The 21,872-nt window shown below is 28.5% G+C and overlaps 1 protein-coding gene across 1 annotated transcript; it reads left to right on the top strand.

The window, feature by feature from the left end:
• The first annotated feature begins 13,832 nt into the window (after positions 1-13,832).
• On the top strand, positions 13,833-21,561 carry FRD3 (MATE efflux family protein). The gene is made up of 12 exons (XM_047316895.2): positions 13,833-13,925; positions 17,561-17,671; positions 17,789-17,910; positions 18,137-18,424; positions 18,599-18,798; positions 18,891-19,026; positions 19,142-19,238; positions 19,333-19,433; positions 19,552-19,715; positions 19,876-20,064; positions 20,218-20,435; positions 21,233-21,561. Exons 2-12 carry the CDS (start codon positions 17,589-17,591, stop codon positions 21,279-21,281), a joined length of 1,647 nt encoding a protein of 548 aa, XP_047172851.2. The 5' UTR covers positions 13,833-13,925; positions 17,561-17,588; the 3' UTR covers positions 21,282-21,561.
• Positions 21,562-21,872: the final 311 nt, after the last annotated feature.

Genomic DNA, 21,872 nt, shown 5'->3' with positions numbered 1-21,872 from the left:
AATATAAAAACTTTAATTATTTTAATTTTATTTGAACTTGTTAATGATCGAGGTAATGAAATATTTGATATATAGAAATTGACACATGTTTATTAGGACAAAAATTAATGTTAATACAATTAATCTTGAAATGAGTCTTTTACTATATGTATATTTTGTAAATTTAAAATTCTTAGTATTTTGTTTAAATTTAATTACATATTAACTCTAACTTTTTTCTTTGATAATTATTCAAAAAATATTATTAAAGATCAAACAAGTACTCAAATATATTAATACTTAACGAATTCAAACAAAGTAAGAGAATTAAAATTATTATACTAAAATAATAAATATGTCAATATTTATTATACCGAGTAAACTATTTATCTTTAATTTAAGCTATGCATTACATGAAACACCAATAATTACAACTTAGACTAATTTTTAATCGAAAATTGATTTTAGATTAGTGGGGTTATCTAGATTAAATAGATTAAGGTTAGTTTTTATTTTAAAACATCATGGCCAACAATAGAAAGATCCAAATAGTTCTTTGAAATGCATTAAGCTTCTCCAAAAACAACGAAGGAGACATTGATGTCGTGGAATCACGAACCAAAGTAATGCTTTCAACATTTTCACTAAAGAAATTATTAGAACTCAACGATTTAAATTAATTTATCTTTCCAACAAAAGTTATCGTTTTATCGTCTTATAATGCGCATTTCATCAACATGGAAGTTGTCATTGCAACGTCTCATTCATGCATTAAATATATTATTTTTCAACTTTTTCTCTATTTATCAATTTATGACAATATTATAATTTATATTGATGTTTCTTGTAAAAACTACACTAAATTAACTATTTATTATATGGTAGGATACCACCGATTCAAGAGAGTACATATTAGTACGATACATATTCCTTTTATATATTTAGATAGGCCTATAATAGAAATTCTAGAAAACATTTGGTAGGATATAATTGACAAAATAAAAAGGATTGCAAGGATATATATATATATATATATATATATATATATATATATATATATATATGTATGTATATATTAAATACACTTTGATTTATCCAATTTAGGTTGATAATTATTACTCCAAAAAGCTCAATCTTTTCATGTTGTTGTGCTCAACCCACTTTTATTTGTTATTTTCTTAAAAAAATACTAACCGTAGATTAGTAATAGAAGAGTTTTTAATCATGTATGTATATAGCATTCATATGAAATTATTGATAAGATATATCATTATTAGGAATGATAATAAGGTACGGTGTGTTTGACTATACTGTCCAAGTATATAAAGTAAAAAAAAAAGTTATATTTATTCATGCTCTTATGAAATAATTATTGTGTTATTTTAAATATTAAAATAGATAATTTTCTTAAAAAAAATATATGATATGATTAATTATCCAAACACATGTTATCTTTTATTCAGTATCAAATTTTAGAGTTATAATTGCATAAATATTAAAATAGAATTAAAACTCATTCTCGAGAAAAAAAAAATAAAAAGATGATAATTGGTTTAAAGTGAATATTGATGATAAAGTTACTCATTATCTTAGTTTGACTTCATGTGCAAACACTTTTAGAGGAAGTCGGGTGATTATTGAGGTAGTTTTTCAATTTTTATAAAAGTGTAGACTTTTATTTATGCTAAGTTTGTGAATGTCATTTATGTTTTAGAGCGTTCTTAGATAAAAGACTTTTAGAGGTTTTCATTTAGTAATTATTCTTTAATCTGTCATATATAGTATTTTTTATTAACAAGTGGTTTCTTAGAATCTTAAAGGGAGAACGAGATACATCGATACTTGTATTTTTGTTAGTATATGCATTCAATATTTATCATTTTTTTTTCAAGAAATTATTGTGCTAATAAGTTAGCTATTTAACCTTGATTCATAGATAACATTATAAGTAGTTTAATGTTTTACCATCATATATTTAGATTTTTTTTTTCATAATGTGTTTCGAGGGTCAAGAAACTTCTATAAACACCTTCACAATTCCCTTCCAAGTCATTTGAGTAAATGTATCTTCGTTCTATGTCTTTGTCCTCGCTTCAACTGACCAGGGTGTACTTGCCAAAGGTACTCCGATGCTTAAGTCAGTAAATAGTCCGCATAGAGGTCAGAGCAATAGTCTTAAATACACAGTAAATGCGATCACCTACCTCTTACCTTTGACCTCTGTTTATAATTTTTTAGATGGTTCTAAGATTAACATAACCTTAATCATGACCCAATTTCAGCCAATTACACTAATTGATACTTACATTTAAACTTGTTTCTTAATGTCTCTTAAGAAGAATGTTACTGAGATCAGCCGTCCGACTTCTACTCGTACCTGGCTAGGCAGATCTTAGGTTTGTTTGGCTTTGACGTGAGTGTCTATTAAGTAGGGTCGTCCGACCATACAGTATAATAGGTATAATTTGCTTATGTTTTGTGAAATATAATTTTTGTCATAGATTTAGTGTAGTCTCTCATATTTTGTATTCTTTTATTTTATTTTTAATACATTGTGATATAATGACTTGACAAATTTAGAAATATTAAGGTTTAATACCTCTTTTGGTCCCTCGAAAGGGGGCAAATGTTCAATTGGGTCCTACCTTTTTTTAGAAGTTCAATGTGGTCCCAAATTTTGTAAAAAGTGTGCAATCAAGACCTTTTTGGAAACGGCGTTGATTTTTTAACGGAGCAGCTGACAGGGTGGACTGAAGTTAGCTACGTGGCTGTGAGAGGGTAATACGTGGTTTTCCTAATTCGAAAAATCCTAAATTTGAAAATTAGGAACCTAATTAAAATTAGAATTAAGAGGGAAAACTCCCAATCTGAAAGGATTATGAACCCTAAATTGGAAATCCCAATTTCTTTCTACCCTCTTCTTCTTATGTCTGCTTCGTCACGCTCATGTGAGGGAAAGATATAGTTTTCCCTTCTCTTCTTCTCCTTCGGCGCTGCTCTGCAACCATATGGCAACTTCCTTTCTCTCACGTTGGGACAACTCGCAACAGCTTTGGGGTGGTCCGTGGCGGCGGAGCTTGTGAGCGACACAACGGCAGAGGCGTGACCCTTGCGGTTTCGATGGTGGTTCGCGCGGTGGGTCTCGAGCGACAGGTTTGCGGAGATCAACGAAACTTCGCCGAGGTTGGCCGCTGGATCTCTGGGTTTTGGTTTTTGTTTTTGGTTCTGGTTTTCTGCAGGTGGAGGGCTGGCCTCGCGGTATGGTTCGACTTCTTCGACCTGGTTCGTCGGCGGCGAAGGACGGAGCTTCTGGTTTATTCCTTCAGCGGCGGTCTTTGGTCTTGGAATGAGGGGAACTCAAGTATACTATGTTTGCTAACAATAGATTCATCTCTGTATGTTTGCGTATGGAATTCGGCTAGCAGATTCTATTCCTTCTAAATAACATGATTCCTGAATGCCGTGATCATTTTGGGTGACAAGAACAAGATGAATGCCACGTATCACCCTCACACAACCACGTATCACCCTCACACAGCCACGTATTACCCTCTCACAGCCACGTAGCTAACTTCAGTCCACCCTGTCAGCTGCTCCGTTAAGAAATCAACGCCGTTTCCAAAAAGGACTTGATTGCACACTTTTTACAAAATTTGGGACCACATTGAACTTCTAAAAAAAGGTAGGACCCAATTGAACATTTGTCCCCTTTCGAGGGATCAAAAGAGGTATTAAACCAAATATTAATATAGTTGAGATGTAAAATTGATAATAATCTTATTTAAAAGAAAGAACACATTGCGTTTTAAGATGGTTGAAAGAATGCACTACAAAAATTAATTACAGAATAAAATAATATACTAGGAATATTTTACAGAGAGGATGATAAGTTCAAAATCTCTATTTTTAAATATGTACTTTTATTTATTCATTTATTTTGTATAGATAAAGTAATATTTATGGGAGACACTATTGTTCTAACTGTGAATTATTATTATTTTCATATATATAATATAGTTTTAAATTTAGAATTTAAACTCTAGAAGAATTGTCAAACTAGAACAATTTTTACCTATATGTTATATATTTTAATTTATAAGATGAGAGAATTCAGTGGAATAATAGTTTCTTTTTTCATGATGTGACTAATATTTTAAACATTGTGTAATATTTTTCCATATAAAATTAAACTCTTAAAATCAAATCTAAATTTAAAATCGTTTTATAATTTGTAGAATAGATAAATGATTTAATATTTCTTATAATATCTTTTAACATGTTACTAAGGCAAATGTGTCGTACGAAGCAAGACTTCTTAGCCATTCGATCAAGACAACAGATGAGTGGAGTTAAAGCACAATTAATACTACAACGACTACTGTTAAATGGCTAAGGTTTGTATTAATGATCATTAAGAGGTAAATTAATTGGTCAGATTTCTATAACTCTATAAATAAGGGTTTAATTTCGAGGTAAACTCACCCTACAGGTCACTCCCTACACCCATCAGTTACTAGATCAAGGAGTGGAGAGACGTTCGACACCCACTTTCAGACAAGCGATTATTAAATTAGTGACTCTTTTATTGATTGCTAACATGAAAAAAATTATTAAATTTTAAAAGAAAATCAATCCCAAGTATAATAATATAACAACACTTAATTTTTGGTCGGTAATAGAAATTTTTTTTATTTTAATTAAAATATTTTTTGTAGCTAAATCAGTGAAAAAAAGTGAAAAAAAAAAGGTTTAGCATCCAATATATTTATAAATTATTCGTGTATTAAAAACATTTTTTTCTTTCTTTATGAAATTTATATTCAAATTGCATATGATATTTTTTTAATTTGTTTCCTTATGAAATTTATATTCAAACATTTTTTTTTTCAATTTATTGCATTAAGGATATTTCCTTAACTTATGTCTATGCATATATGGTTAATATTTTTGAAATACTCTATGCTTTCTTATTATAAATATATTTTTTTATTATAAATATATATTTTCCCTTTTGTCTTTTAAATTTTTTCTATGTTCTAAAGTAATGAATAAAAATTTCTCGTTAACTATTGAACAAATTCAAAACAAAGTCAAAAGGTTGTTTTGAGACCTCTGATTTTCATATTAATTTTAATTAATTAACCTAATTAGAAGAAAGATAAGTGCACGAACATTTTCAGTGAAAAGAGGTGCATTAGAATGTTCTAATCTGTCTTCAAAGTGAGAAGATATGTTAAACAAAATGAAGTAATGACAATGATGGGATCATAATTTAGTTCAAATAAAATTCTTTACTTTTCTATGATTTAATATTTTATCTTTGCACTTCTTACTTTATAATATTCCTTTAAATCTATCACTATGATTCTGGGAGAAGAATGAACCACTTCTTTTACTATATGCGCAATTTTTTTCTCTTCTATTTATAAGCTTTCGTTATTAAATTGTGTTATGCCAATAACATTAGCATTTTTTAATCTGAAGAAAAGTAAGAGAGTTTTTAAATATAAAAGTGATAGGGATTGCATGCTTGGCTCTTTCACATGCACATGCCTTTTTATACAAATAAGTGTTATTATTTTGATATTATGTTAACATCATCGAAATTGTACCAAATGATGCATTATAACTCATAAACTAACTATCTTCATTACGTATATTTGCATTATAGTTTAAATAATTTAAGTATTCGTCCATTAAGAATTTTTAACATTCGAACTTCTCATAGGTTTTCGAATTTTACACTTCTAGAATTAACATATAAGTAAATTTAAAAGAAGTTGTGAATATATATATATATATATATATATATATATATATATATATATATATATATATATTTATATGCATACATATATATTAATGGTTGATGATAATATAAGAAATTATTTATAATATAAAAATTACGTGTACAAACATCATATTTTTACAATACATTTATATTTTGAATATATTGAAACTTACATGGGTGAATTAGCCACAATTCTAGTATATTAATATAAGTAAAGTAAACAAATTCTTGTAATTTTTTTTTTCTAAAAAAAAAGAACGAATGAAAGAATATGGTCAGTAAAAATTACACATGCACACACACCATATATTTACAAAATAAATTATATTTAAGAGTTTTTTACTATTTTCATAAAGATTTATTTGTATTTGTATATTAATTTTCTCATTTGTTAACATATATTGCAATAAAATAAAAACACCACAAATCAAAGTAGGTAAGTTAAAAATAGTAGTTATACTTATCTCAAAACATTACATTGCTTATAATCGCTATCCTAGGAGAATCCACTAATGACATAGTATATAATAACTGACATGAACCTTTATCAACCTTTTATAATCCATATTTTGTACATGTATTCTTTTATACTTTATACACATGGAAAAATTTTCGCATCATAATTATGAGTATGTAGTTTATTTTCATCTGACAACATTTCATTTAACAATGACAACAAATATATGAAACTCTTATCGGTTCATGAGTCTTAACATTACTGACAGCCGTGTGAATTTAGTTGAACCGACATATAAAAGAGTTTTTGCATCAGTGGACATCGTCTCATACACATGCACTTGGGCAAAAGCTTTTAGGCTAACATCGTGGATCATGTCCTCTAATTTTTCTTCTTCCGATCGATCTTCCATGGTGGAATCAAATACATGTTCATTTGGGAGATAGTTGGAAAGTCTATTAATTCGCTGTGTCATGTCCATGTTGTATAACATCGAAGAAAACTTTCACAGATAAAATGTTTCCTAATTTCGGCTGAACTTTCTTTCACTCAAACAATTGACACAAAATCATCTAAACTTCACTTCATCATCACTATATACCCTCATTATGTTGTGCAAATTATATAAATTCTTCTATTCCTCTCTCGTACCCAACATTGATGCATGGTGAATTAATCCAATCTCGATCCATACGTATACATACTAAAATTGTGTTTCAATAATATTGAATGATCACTTTGATCTCTTTTGTATTCAAGGTTTGATCCTATCCCATTCAAGAAGATTCATTTTTTTTAGTTTATTGTATATATAAATTTTAAACAACATATCTAAAATTTCACGAAATTTTGCCAGCATTTCGCATTGGTCTTCAGGTTATACGAAATGAAAGTGATCATAAACCACAATCAAAAATGCACTCAAAGATAAATACAAAACATAGTTACAAATATTCATGAAATTTAAGATATGTATATTAAAATTTATATGCATTAATAAACTATGAAAAAATTATTACTCTTCTTATCCAACCAGACAATTCAAGATTCAATACTTATTAATTATTATTTTCGTCTCTTTTTTATATTTATTTTTAAAAAATACATTTTTTTCAAAAAGTTTGAGAGAACAAATAATTTTTGTATTGAATCTCAAACCAGAAACTAAGGCTAATTTAATACAATAATATAATTAAGCATACAATTAATCACATATCCAACATACAAAAAATGAACAACCTACTACAAAAATTATATGCTCAAATTAAAAAGTAAATTTTAAACATAATAATAATAATAATAACCTGGAAGCGTAAAAGGTGGACAACAATGGACAACGATGCAACAACTCATGTTTTGGAACGGTAGAAAATCTCACCACCAAAAAACAATACCTGAACATAAATACAAATAAAATATTAGTTTTAGGAACCAAAACAAACTCAAAAATGTATAAAAAAAAGTCACGAACGAAGCAACCAAAATTCACCACGAATGGTGGAGAATCACACTCACGAATAAAGGAAGAGGAGTGGAATGACTTCAAACCAATGAGAACGTGTTCAGAGCACTCACGACGACGACGCTGGAGGCACTGACCATGGTGTTGGACAATGAAGTTGAAGGAGCAGTGGCGCTGGTTCACGAAACTGTAGAAGAAAACGAAGAACCGCTACCTAAAACAATAAAGGGTCATATTGTCTCAAGGGTTTTGCCATTTCACGAATTTTTAACCATGGGAACACATATTGTCTCATTTATTTTAATAACCAAAGCCATAAAGGGTCTATGGCATCAGTTCTAGGAAGAACCGCTACCTAAAACGTGTCGAAAAAAATTAAAAATTAAAATTTTTAGTGACAATTTTGAAATTTGGTTCAAACTTTTGGCTCCAATTCATGGGAAAATTGAAGCATAACTCCCCTAAACTTAGAACTTTGCTTGTCCTCAAGCAAAAGGTAAACTTGGCCTAGACAAAACAACTTAACTACAATGGTCTAGTGACTCAAGCATGTAGTTTCAATCGAAGTAGGAAATCAATCATGTTTGCTCATATGGAAAAGAACAATCAAGAGATAATGAGGCTTTATCAAGGCATACTTCAACTATGGTGCTCCTAAATCAAAGATTAGGAGACAGATGCACAGGCTTTATAAGGGATCAATAAACATGGCAAAAATGTTTTCCTTATACGCGTGGAACCATTCCTCACCAAATAAAGCGTTTCACTCAAGCACAGTGGTGTATAGGGATGTGTGTCACTTTCTCTACTATCACCACATGTCACACAAATCAACTTTGCCTTTCGTTTTAACCAAGATAAACACATTCACATGCAAGCTATCATCACAAGAACTTTTAAGACTTGTATTATGAACGAGCTAAGAAGGAAAATTGGTTTTTCTAGATATAAAGCACCTTGAGTTAAGAAAGCAGACAAATCAAAACATGATAACATAAATCTCTCTTTTGCTTCAATTTAAATGTAACGAATTTCCAACTCATTTCCCAACTTTCATTCATTGAACTATTTTTCTTTATCTTGTTCTTCTTTCTTCTTTTCCTTCACTTTTCTTTCTTTTTGTTTTTCCTCAATGCTCCCTTATAACTCCCCTAAACTTTAATCACTCTCCTATACCAGAAATGAATGCTCTACTCAACTCAAGGTAAAGACGTCAAGAATTTTTAATTGAGACTTCATTTGTCTTTTAATGGAGGCTAAAAGTATATATAACTTCAGTTTTTTATGAACTGAGACCTATATATGTTCGTAAAAATTGTAAAAATGTCATCACACCTTTTATATTTCGATTTCGTAAAAGTTGAAGTGTAATAGACACGTTAGAAGCTTTTCTATATACTAGTGTTATGATGATATTTAATATAATTTTTTAAAAATAATATTATATGATTACATGAAACCTTAATATAAATTAATTAATTTATTTACTATATATTGAACTAAAAAATAATTCAATGTGTGAAAAACAATAGTCAATTGTGTTTAACCTTATAGATTAATTTTTATTAAAAGGATTCAACTACACTTCTAGTTAGAGTCTCATAAATAGCTCAAAAGAAAGTACTAAATGCACTTTGGTTCCAGCCTTAAAAAAACATTTCACAATAACAAAACAATTAGTAGTTAATGTATTCTCCAATCAGAAGCAGAATGTTTCTAGTAAGAATTGTTCATGATGTATCCTTTTACTATATCAAATAATGCATGATTATTAGTTTTTTTTCTTTTACCTATAATGGTGATGATGAAGATTGTAGCCAAGTTTTGTATCTTTTCAATTTTCAACTTTGATCTTGGTTGAACCTTGTTTTACGTACACTTTTGGTTAGTAATAAGCCAATTGTTTCTCTCACCACATTGTTAAATTTTTTACTGTAGGAGTCACTAAGATTTCAAAGCATTTGGAGTAAACAACTTTATAACACAAACTACAATCAACTAAATCAATTAATTAAGGTTCCAAACGATGTTCTGAAATAAATTAATTAAGTGGAACAATCATGATTAAATAACTAAGTAAACATTCATAGCCCACAGATTTTGTGGAGAACGCAATGATTAAGTTCAATGAATTGCACCATTTGTATCCTTCATGTCTTTGACTTTTTCTATTTTTGCAAAGCACGCTTCACTTTGTATAGATCAATTAAATATAAGTGAGAAACAAGAGACTCCAACACATACATCAATTAAATACGAATGCATAACTTTTCTCTCACATGAAAAACTTCAATGTTGGAAGTTGCACTCAAAACATGATATTTCATAAATGCATTCAAGTTTCATAAAATTGTGTATGATTTGCTTCTATTGAACTAATTTTAATTTATGTCATCTAGATCATTGTGTCATTATGTCGACATATGTTAGGTTCACATGCATTCTATAGTTCAACTTTAATTTAATACAAAATTTCAGTTTAATTAAGTTTAATCAAGTTTTAAGTTTTTCATAAGTTTAAGTCTTATTAATTGAATTTTTATTAAATTATTTTTGTCTATTGAGTATTTATGATTTTTTATACTTTTCAATTAAATTCCTATAATTTACTATTAGACAAGATAACATTTAGGTCACTTAGTTATAAAAAAAAATATTAAATTACAAGAATTCTATTGGAAAACATAAATTTTTTGAATATAGATCAAAATGATTTAATAGAAATTTAATACCAGAGACATAACACTTAATTAGATTTAAAATCTGTAATAAAAATATAATTAATTATTCTTGAGATGAAAATGTACTATGAAGGATGTATACACCCACATTTTCCTTTTGCAAATGGAATAATTTAGTGAAGACAATGTTAAGTACTAAATCAAATTAATTACTGAAAAAATGAATTAATCATATTATTGGGTAGCAATTGAAAATTTCATAATAACAAATTAAAGTTTTTTTTTTAAGAGAATGAACATGTAAAGTTGTTTACTATATATCATATAATTGTAGATTTTTTTTCTTCTTGACTTAATTGTTTTACGATGTTTTTATCTAACATAATGTTACAAATTTTTTGAAAGGGTATATTATTTTGGTACGGTAGTTAACGATCTTTATATTACAATTTTCTGAAATTAAAGTTTTTGAAATTATTTTATTTAAATATTGGGTAAATTAGTTAAAATACCTATATGTAAAATTAGGTATTCTTTACTGATAAAAGAAAATATGATATTTTTATAATAACTTTAGTGTATGTTATAACTATTTAAAAGTGATGTCATAGTTGAGAATCTAAGTGTGAGTCTAAGTTTTACCTTGGATAGAAATAAGAAAGTAGAGTAGTATATAAAGGTGGAAGACCCATCGTCTTAAAGTTTTGGATAAAGAATTATGTCAATCTCTTATATAGTTGTGCTCATATCTCATTGATGTTTGAATCTCTCATGTAAAACCTTCTCGATAGACGCAACAATAATCAATAATAATGTGAACAAAAATCAACCTAAATAACGAAAATTAAACAATTTATAACATATATTAAAATCAAGTTAATTTATTTTAAAATTAGAAAACAAAAAGTATGCACTCTTGAGTTAAAAACTAATCCATAATAATCTAAGTGTAGATTTTACACTTTAACTTTATTCATGTCAAAAAGTAGTTTTGAATGAACTAAAAGAAAAAAACTATTCAAATTGTTTTGCAGCTGTCACTGATTTTCAATGGCTTCTTTATCAATTGTTTGTTCCACTGATATTTTCAATTGTGAACTAATTGGTTCACTAATTTTTCATCAACCAGTTATTTTAATCTTCGACTGTTCCCCACAACAACAAAAAAAGTGTTTGTTTTTATTTTTATATATAGCACGAGAGTGCGTGGTTCCCAGGTTTAAAGTAAGTGGAAAAACCAAATCAGTTCTTCTATAAAGTATAAATACACTTACAATCTTAATCAATGTACGTGTTTGATGGGATTGGAAGAAATTTCCTACAAAATTTTAAAAAAAAAGAACAAAAAAAAATAAAATAAATATTTCATAAATTAAAGCTAATAACTATAGACAAATTAATAAATTTTTTATTATGAATAATAAAATTGTTTTTTTGAAATATTTACAAAGAAGCATAAGCATACATTTTATACTTTTGGTTGATATTGTAATATTTTAACGTGTTGCATTTGTTGAATATGGTTTATAAATAACATAAAAAGAATATTCTCTTTGAATTTGAATATGATGAAAGTTATTTTAGTGTTGATAAACTTGATTAGTACTACGGCATTGCATGTAATAATTTAATGAAGTAATGGGTAGAATCGTGTGCCTTCCACACGAAAGTTAATTGAAGATTAAATTTAATAATCTAGGGCACGCGGCTTCCACGCGAAAAAGTGGAAATGCCAACTTAGATATTATTGTGTGATTACTTTTTATTATGATTATGATATCATTAGGACCAAAGTGATATAAAGTGACATGAGCATAAGCTTTAATGTTAACCTTTTTTATTCAATAACTTTTCTATGTAAATAAAAAGATATGCTTTTGTAAGAATATGAAACTAGTTTTTACATTTAAAAAATAAAATGTTATTCATATAAATTTCATTGAGTAACATTGATAAAATCAATCACGAAATTTAAGATATTGAAAACTTCAGAATTTGAAATGATTAAGGCATTTCAAAGAAGAAAAAATATATTTAAATTGTTTTTTATTTGACTCAAAGAATGTAGATTATTAGTGAAAAATATTATGAATGGTTGGAGATCTTATTTTAATTAGAAATAAGGTTATTTTATAATATATAAGTGAGAATGATATGTATTTTGTAAATCAATGTTGTTGTGATGATGAATTATGATTATGTTTACTTCCTAATATGAAATGAAAATTTATTTTAACGAGATTATATCATGTTACTTACTATCAGATCATTTTTAAACTACGTACAAATATTTGATTTCATTTATATTTGGAAGTCTTACCTTAATTAGAAATAAAGTCAAATTATTTATATATAGTATATGAATTAATACAATCATCACCTAACAAGTTAATTTTGTAAAACTTTATTAGATTATTCACTAATGTATAATCTCATTATACAAAATATATGAGTCTCAACATAAAAAAATTTGAGTTAGAAATTACAAGTTAACTAAAGATAAAGTGGATTAAGCAAAGGAGGAAACATCTAAAGATAAACTGGATTAAGCAAAGGAGGAAACATCTACGTTAGTATCAAACAAAAGATATAAAACACCTTACATTGTTTCATCATTATCAAAAATTCATATAGGAAGTTATAGTCTTTAAAAACTTCTAGTAAAAAAATTATTCTTAAGAGATAAACTTTAAGTATAATCTAATTGTACTAAATTTCTAAGATAAAAATTATATCCACCTATATATTATAAATTTATCTTGTGCTAATTGATATAGAATCTCAAATACATTTTTCTTAAATGTTAATTATTTTATAAAGTAAAGTTTATATATATAAAATAACTTGTAGAACTGGCCTATATAAATTTATTTATTTTAATAAGAAAAAACAAACATTCCCCCACGTAGATGAAAAATGAAAATGATGGTATATATGCATGTTGAGAAACCAGAAAAAATTAGGTCAGATTGTGGTAGTACATTTTAATTTCCAAGATTGGGATATTGGAGCTTAATGGGATTCCCACGTAGCCCACAATGCTACTCTATTTCATTCCCAAAGAACAACGAATGAAAAGCACCATAATTTGTAGCATAAAGTAGAACAATATTTTATACTTCATCTTACACCTTGCTTATCAATCTATCATCATAGTGGACATTTATCAAACATTTTCTCTTCTCATTCTCTTTGCTACACTCACACCACAATTTCTTAATCACCAAATCCAACACCTGTAAATTGTTGTTGGCATCCAGAAACGTGTCACTTTTAATCACTAATTTTCCTCTTTTTTCTACCATTTTAAATATACATACAAAACCATTTTTAAAAATTAACAAGTTGACAAAAAACAATAGTTTATCATGTGTGAAAATGTGTTTGAATACCTAGGAAAACAGTGGGTTAAGGTTACTTATAAAAAGGGGAGTGGTGTAGGTTGGGTTTGTCATGTAAGAACTTATTGTCATCTTAGTGTTTGAGTGAAGAAGCATTGAGAGAGAGAGAGAGAGTTCAAGCTTCAAGAACAAACCTCCTTTAGGAGAATATAAGGTATGTTATATTGAATCAAATCTAAATGCAATTCATTTCATTTTCTCACTTTTCTTCAATATGTCAAATTTTTCTTATGGTACTATGCTTCCATATATGTACATATATCATTAGATTTAACTCTTACCCTCACATTTCTTTGCTAAGTTCTTCATTCTTCTTCTTGTTATTGGAAATGGTGAAGAGGGTAAAGCATACTCCATGGATAAAGATGCATGCTTTTGCTTTTCACACATTATTGAATTACAAATCCTTGTTTTAAAATGGGGAAGCTCTTTATCAAACCATGCCACTAGGGAAAAAAATGTGTATTAATTAAAAAACCTACCATGATTTGTTTGGTTTAGTTGCTTACTAAAGCTTAACATTATTGTGATAACTTTTGTGAATTCAACATCACCATACACCAAATGGCTAAATTAGTCACTCCTCTAATATAAAGTTTATCAACTTCATTCCACTTGCATGCCACCTAGCTTCCATGCTATCTAATTGGTATAAATACACTTTTTTTTCTTGTGTTTTTTTGTTAGTAATTGTTTAAGATTCTAAAAGGGATGGTGAAAAAAGTAGACATTTTTACACCTAACAATTCAACACAACAATAACAAAATATCTGAGCTTATTTTTTTAAGTGACATATATAAGGAATTTATAAGAAAAAGGAATAAGTACATGCATATTTAGTGTAATTTATGAAATGATGTGTTATATAAGTGGAAAATTTGTGTGTGGAAAGTCATTGGTGGTGTACGGATTAGGTTGGGGGACCCACCAATATGTAAATGACAATGTTAAACCTTGTTCCATTTTCTTAGGATCCATGTACGGTTTTAATCTCTCTTCTACTATATATACTTCGTCTTTCTATTATTTAAAAAATGCTTTAAAATATAGTGTTTATTGTTCATGATCCATTTTAATTTCTTTATAAAATATTATTTTCTTTTAGAAAGTTTTATCACACTTCAAAATATATACACCATACAAAAAAAACGTATGATTCAACAATTTCTAATGTTTGATTTGAAAAGTATGGCAAAACTATCCATGGAAACACATAAACTTGGTTAAAAATTCAGAATCTTGTTCCTGTTTTTTTTTTTTGTGTGTTTAACTACTTAGAGTTTTGGCGTATATAAAGAACTTATTTTAATTGAACATAGTGGAGAAATAGTGGCCAACAAGGTAAGGATTAGTATAATGCTTTAGTATGTCATGCGTGTCATATTTTGGTGCGTACACACAAGGGTAATTACTTATATAAGATCATTATCTTAGCTAGTAATTAATTTAAGATTAAGTATTTTTTTAATTTTTTAAAACTACGTTTTATTTCTAAATTAAATTGTCTGGTTATTTTGTCTTTATAAACATAAAACATTTTTCTAAGTAACATGTTTTTTATGTGACAAACATAATAGACTAAGATATAACATCTACTTACTCTTTGTTGAAAATAATATTTTATATGATTTTCATAAATATACAAATCAAATAAGTATATAATTTAGTTTAAAAATAAAACACAATTTTCTAAAATAATTTTAAAAATATATATATTTAAACCTCAATTTAATCTTATTTCTTATTGATTTAGAAGAAAAAATATAAAATAAAAAACAACTGATTATGCCAACATTACACAATTTTCTTTATTAAATTTTAAATTGTTAAAAGAAGTATTCTTTAAACTTGTTCAAGTATATAGATAGAGATAATTGTCATCTTGAAAACATCATACTTTTTTACTCAACGGATTACAATTTAAACTTTTATCTGTCATTTTCTTGAGGATGTGACGCCATTGCGTTTTCTTTTTCCTTTTTAATTGATGCATATATTTCATTTATTATTATTATTATTATTATTATTATTATTATTATTATTATTATTAATTTAATTCTAATTCAGCACAAATTCAAATCACTAAAGTGCGTAAGCTTTTTTGTTTACTATAAAATATGCATTAAAATGGATTTAGATTCGTTGCTTAATCAGTCCATATCTGTGGGATGTGAAGCTTTTAAACGATTACTGATTTTTTTTACGAATATGGACTCTTACTGGTAGAAAATTGACTTTCATGATTTATTCACATCTTATTTAAGTAACTTGTATTTGGTTGATTTTTCAAATTTAATTTTAGAAAAAATAGTTTTAAATAAAATTGAGTTCGAGATTAAGCAATTTTATTATTTTGTAAGAAATTAATCGTAAAATTTATTATTTATCGTAAAAACTTGTTTTATTTATTATATGAAGTAATATTTTAAAAGTAAAGAGTAAGTTTGGTTCACCAAGAAAATATAATTTTTTTATGGTAAAACTCTTATCTTTTTATTCATAAAAGTATGTTTTTTCTCGAATATAAGTTTTTATGTTTATTTTTTTCTTAAAATACTCTAACTTTAGTTAATTTCTGGTATTTTGTTATAATATGTATTTTTTTTATTCTGAAATTAATAACAAGGGTATTTTAGCAAAGAAGTTATTTCAACTCCTTAATATGTGTGGATTTTTTTTTCTTGTGAATGGGTTCTCCCATCCGTATATTCTCATGTATAAACAAAAGCACTTTCTTTTAAATATAAGCAAAATTTTAATTATTTTACTTCATTTAATATTAATTTTTATTAAAAAAACCATAATTTTAATAAATGTATAACCCCATTGCCTATATTTTTTTGTTTAAAAATGATATTTTTTTGGTAAATATTAAAAAATAATAAAATTTAACAGTTGATTAATTTTGTGTTATACTTTTATAAATGAAAGATGGTAGGTAATATCATGTTATAAGACTCTAAAGTTCAGTTTTAGGATCTATAACGAATGTCAAAAAAGTATATGCATTAGGGTGTAAGATTCCAACACTTGTGTCTTATTCATAAGTGCTTTAGCTTTTATCTTATATTAAAGAAAGAAACTGACATGTTCTGCCTTGTAAATGCTGCAATTTGTTAAGCATTTTGTTTACATTAATGTATTATACATTCTTCATGTACGTAGATATTACAAGAGATTAAAAGGTAAATTTCATATATAATGTACAACTAAACAAGTAAAGTAATTAAATAAAAAATATATACCTTTATTGTTGCATCCGAATATGTCATTTAATTCAAATTAGAAAGAGTTGATGGAAATAGTAACTTTTAAGTTTCACATTCTATAGAAGAAAGTAAAACATTATAAAAATAAATTGTTTTAAGATTTTGAATAGAGAGCTGTATGAATCTCTTGTATGATTGAGTTCATGTATATTGTGTTTGTATATTCTTGATGAACCTCCTTACCAACATTTCTAGAAACATTATTAAAACACATCTGAGGAAGGTTGAAACTGCAATAGTTATGATACTTTTTGTCAGCAACTTTTTTTTCAGCACTCCTTGATTTCTGCAACACTTAAATCGACATTAATTTATGTGGTTTTTTGCGTATCAGCAATATTACCATAAATAGGTCACTTTTCCTTTGTGATCTTTGACAAAGGCGCACAATACATAGTTTATTTCTGCTGTCAGAAAAACAAGCTTGAGTTTCCAGCATGGAGATCTATATCAAACGTTTTTTTCTTTCTTTTTTGATGATTCAAAACACTGAACGACCTCAAACTCAAAACTCTACAGATTGTTGAGATTTAAGGGAAACATAACCATGGACGAGAATGGTAGCTCAAGTAATGAACCCAAGAACAACAACAGAAACCTGCCTGTCTCAGTTTTCTTCAAAGATGCAAGGTACCCTTATATTTTATCAGCTCATCAATCACCCTTGTTCCTTGGAGGACAAACATCATTCAAGAAACAAAATATGTTACTGCAAAATACTAATACTTGGTTCAACAACATATGCAGACATGTTTTCAAGATGGACTCCATTGCTAAGGAGATACTTGGGATTGCATTCCCATCTGCACTGGCTGTTGCTGCTGATCCTATTGCTTCTCTCATAGACACAGCATTCATTGGCCACTTGGGTACATCAATTTCCTTCTCATTATGTGATGTTTGCAAAAAAAGACAGACACACACACATGTAAATCGCACTAATCAGGTTTTGTGCTTTGGCTTGGCAACTTTTTCCCACACACTAATAGCAGTTGCAAGAGTTGTAGTGTAGCCATAATTGGAAGGTTTTATATATCATTTGGTCCCTACATAGATACAACTTTTACACTGACTTTTCATTGTTCATGTGTTTAGGGCCCGTGGAGCTTGCTGCAGCAGGAGTGTCCATCGCTTTGTTCAACCAAGCTTCAAGAATTACCATCTTCCCTTTGGTTAGCATCACAACTTCCTTTGTGGCTGAGGAAAATACCATCGAAAAAATGAACAAAGAAAAGAATTTGACTGAAAACATTAAGGCCAAGTCCAAGGAGGTAAGGCCCGAGGATCAGTTGATTCAAGATATAGAGAAAGGAGCATCCAAGGAACACAATGAGACTCCAACAGAATCTTCATCTTCAACGAGTGAGAATGTGGAAATGGATGGTACTTTCTGTCCCTTTCTGGTTTTGCCTTTCTATTTTTGTGTATACACTAATACACATCACACATTTTATAGCTTCGAATAGGAAATTCATTATGGTATATAAAGATTATGTATATGAATATGAAAGTTTGCGTTCTCCCATTTTAGTTTAACAATAACCAATTTCCTATCAGATTGCAATACTAGTGTAAGCAAATCTACCTCTGCTGGCAGCAGTAGTAGTAACAAGAGTGTGTCAAAACCTGGAAGGAAGAAGCGACACGTTGCTTCTGCATCAACAGCGCTACTTTTTGGCACCATCCTTGGTCTTCTTCAAGCTGCAACCCTTATATTTGCAGCCAAACCTCTATTAGCTGCAATGGGTCTGAAACCTGTATGTATATATGAGTTATATCTAAGAAATCTTGATTTTCTAAGGCATTTTTCTAATCTTTTACTGAAGTGAAGCTAATTCTCTTTGTGTAGGATTCTCCTATGCTAAATCCAGCTGTTAAATACTTGAGACTGAGAGCTTTAGGTGCTCCTGCAGTTCTTCTCTCCTTGGCCATGCAAGGAATCTTTCGAGGATTCAAGGACACTACAACTCCTTTATATGTTATTGGTAGGTTCAAATGATTCAGTATAGTATTAGTAGAGACAAAGTAAAAGCATCAAAAGTTCAAAATGCATATTAGTCAAAATTTTCCTTGACGAGATTCGTCTGTGTGTGGTTTTAGTCTCGGGGTATGCATTGAATGTGGCTTTGGATCCAGTTCTTATCTTCTACTGCAAAATGGGCATCAAAGGTGCAGCCATTTCACATGTGCTCTCTCAGTAAGTCTTACTTGGTTTTCATCCTTGTAGTGTTCAAGCAATTCGTTTAGCAAAACAAACATGAACTTACAAAATGTCGACCCTTTCTGATTAGGTATGTGATGGCATTCGCCCTCTTGTTGATATTAACTAGAAAAGTGGATCTTGTACCTCCAAGCATCAAGGACTTGCAGATTTTCAGGTTTCTTAAAAATGGTAAGTGTACTATAACTGAAATCTCACTCTCCTCTGTTAGAAACAAGAATAAAAAACATATAATTCTAGTTTAATTAGTGACCAAACTCATGCTAAAGTTCATCTTCAATTTCAATAGGAGGTCTTCTGTTGGCAAGAGTTGTGGCTGTGACATTCTGCCAAACCCTGGCAGCCTCATTGGCAGCAAGATTTGGCCCAATCCCTATGGCTGCTTTCCAAACCTGCTTGCAGGTGTGGCTGACATCTTCCCTTCTTGCCGATGGCTTAGCTGTTGCTGTACAGGTACATGAATATATATTAGTTGTATAAAATGTGATCATGTTACAAAGTTCATGAGCTTAAATCCTACTATTCACATTATTATACATACAGCAAAAAGAGAAAGTCTTTGTATAACTTGTTGATCAAATGAGTATCAGTAATCACTTTCACTATATCTCAGGCAATTCTGGCTTGTTCCTTTGCTGAGAAAGATTATGAAAAGGTGATTGCTGCTGCAACAAGAACGCTTCAGATGAGTTTTGTTTTAGGAGTTGGACTCTCTCTTGCAGTTGGAGTTGGTTTATACTTTGGAGCTGGAATCTTCTCCAAAAGTGTTCTTGTTGTGCACTTAATCAGAATAGGACTCCCGGTATATTTCTGCATCCTTTTCACTACACAGAATTATTCTGATAAGTAAGAATGGAAGTTTACATCACACAGAAGAAGTAAGCAGAAAAAAGAAAGAATTTGAGAAGTGTTTTGTGTGTGATTTTGATCTGATGGATTTAATTTCATTGAGCAGTTTGTTGCTGCAACACAACCAATCAACTCATTAGCCTTTGTGTTTGATGGTGTGAACTATGGAGCTTCTGATTTTGCATATTCTGCATACTCCTTGGTTACTGTGTCATTAGCAAGTGTTGCTTCACTGTTCCTTCTCTCTAAGAGCAAAGGTTTTGTTGGACTATGGATTGCACTAACCATATATATGAGTCTTCGCATGTTTGCCGGTGTATGGAGGTAAACATTATTCCTTCTTTTAGACCATGCTTTTACCACCTTCTACAAAAATTCTTTTTTATCAATCAAAATTACTTTATGCATGTCATTTATATTGTTAAATTTTTATTTTTAATATTGTCAATAAGTTAATTTAACTTATAAAACAGCTGATTTTTTTATTTTATTTCAAGAGTGCTTGAGAAAAAATTGATCCCAACATACCTTCAACATAATATAAAAAATACTACATATTATAAAAGTTTTATAATGAGGAGGTGGGAAGAAATTTTTCCATAACCACTTTAAATTATTTATATAGAGTTAATTTTTGTCTTTTTTTTCGTTGTTTTTTAACTTTTGAATAAATTGGTAATTTCAACTTATAAGAAGTTATTAATTTCTTTGTTTTTTTCTCTCAATAGTGTTTAGAAAGAAATTTTCTCCAAACAAGTCTGGTATCTACCACAATAATCTACTTATAATGTTTTCTCAATGTAATATCTTTTTACACAATCACCATGTATCATGGCTAGATATTGAAAGTTAAAACAATTACTTTTAAATTACATCTAAGTTATTCACATGTTAATAAAGTAATTTTTTTTCTATGAAAACAATATCAAAATTAAGGTGATAATATAATGAAAAAACTAGAAAACAATTAATTAAATAATTGTTTTAGAGTTATTCTGTATATAATTGAAGAATAACATGAAAAGAAAAAGTACAGCTAAATTGTAAAATAGGAAAATAATTAGAAGAAAGAGAATAATAATTAAGATGTTAATGAGTTATGGTTAATTATACACATGCAGGATGGGAACAGGAACAGGACCATGGCGTTTTCTGAGAGGACGACGTTGAATGATGTGTTGATGATGCAATCTAACAAAAGAAATTGGGAAGAAAATGATGTTGTTTAGGATCAGTTTTTTTCAAGACATAATTTATGTTATCTACTATGGTTATAGTCTTATTAATATTCTATATTTAATAGGCCATTTACAAGTGTAAGTCTCTGTTTAATGTATTCTCTGCCACTCATTGTTATATTTTGTATTCTTCCTAATTTTACTATGTAAACTGAGTGCATCTATACATATTTGAGACAAATAAATTACTTTTCTCTTATTCATAGTTTCAAGGAGATTCTCACTTTCATGTTTCATCCCTATATCTATCATGTAAACCTTTTCTACTTTTGTGTGTTTTAGTGTCATTATTATTTATAAAATAGAAGGCTGACACACATATTATATAATCCAACTTTGTAATTATGTGATAGGCAGTTGCAGGAATGAAGATAAATTCAGTAATCTTAATGTTTCAAGAATATAAATCAGTAATAATGACAGAATCAAAATCAAATTATAATGATAAAATCTATGGAAATACTAATTTTGACAAATAATAGGGAAAAAAAAGGTGCAGAGTCCTTGGATTCATGAATTTTAT

The sequence above is a fragment of the Vigna umbellata genome, chromosome 3 (assembly GCF_029865625.1).
Source record: "Vigna umbellata cultivar VRB3 chromosome 3, Vumbellata_1.0, whole genome shotgun sequence".
Lineage (NCBI taxonomy): Eukaryota > Viridiplantae > Streptophyta > Magnoliopsida > Fabales > Fabaceae > Vigna > Vigna umbellata.
This window is presented reverse-complemented; position numbering and strand designations above follow the sequence as displayed.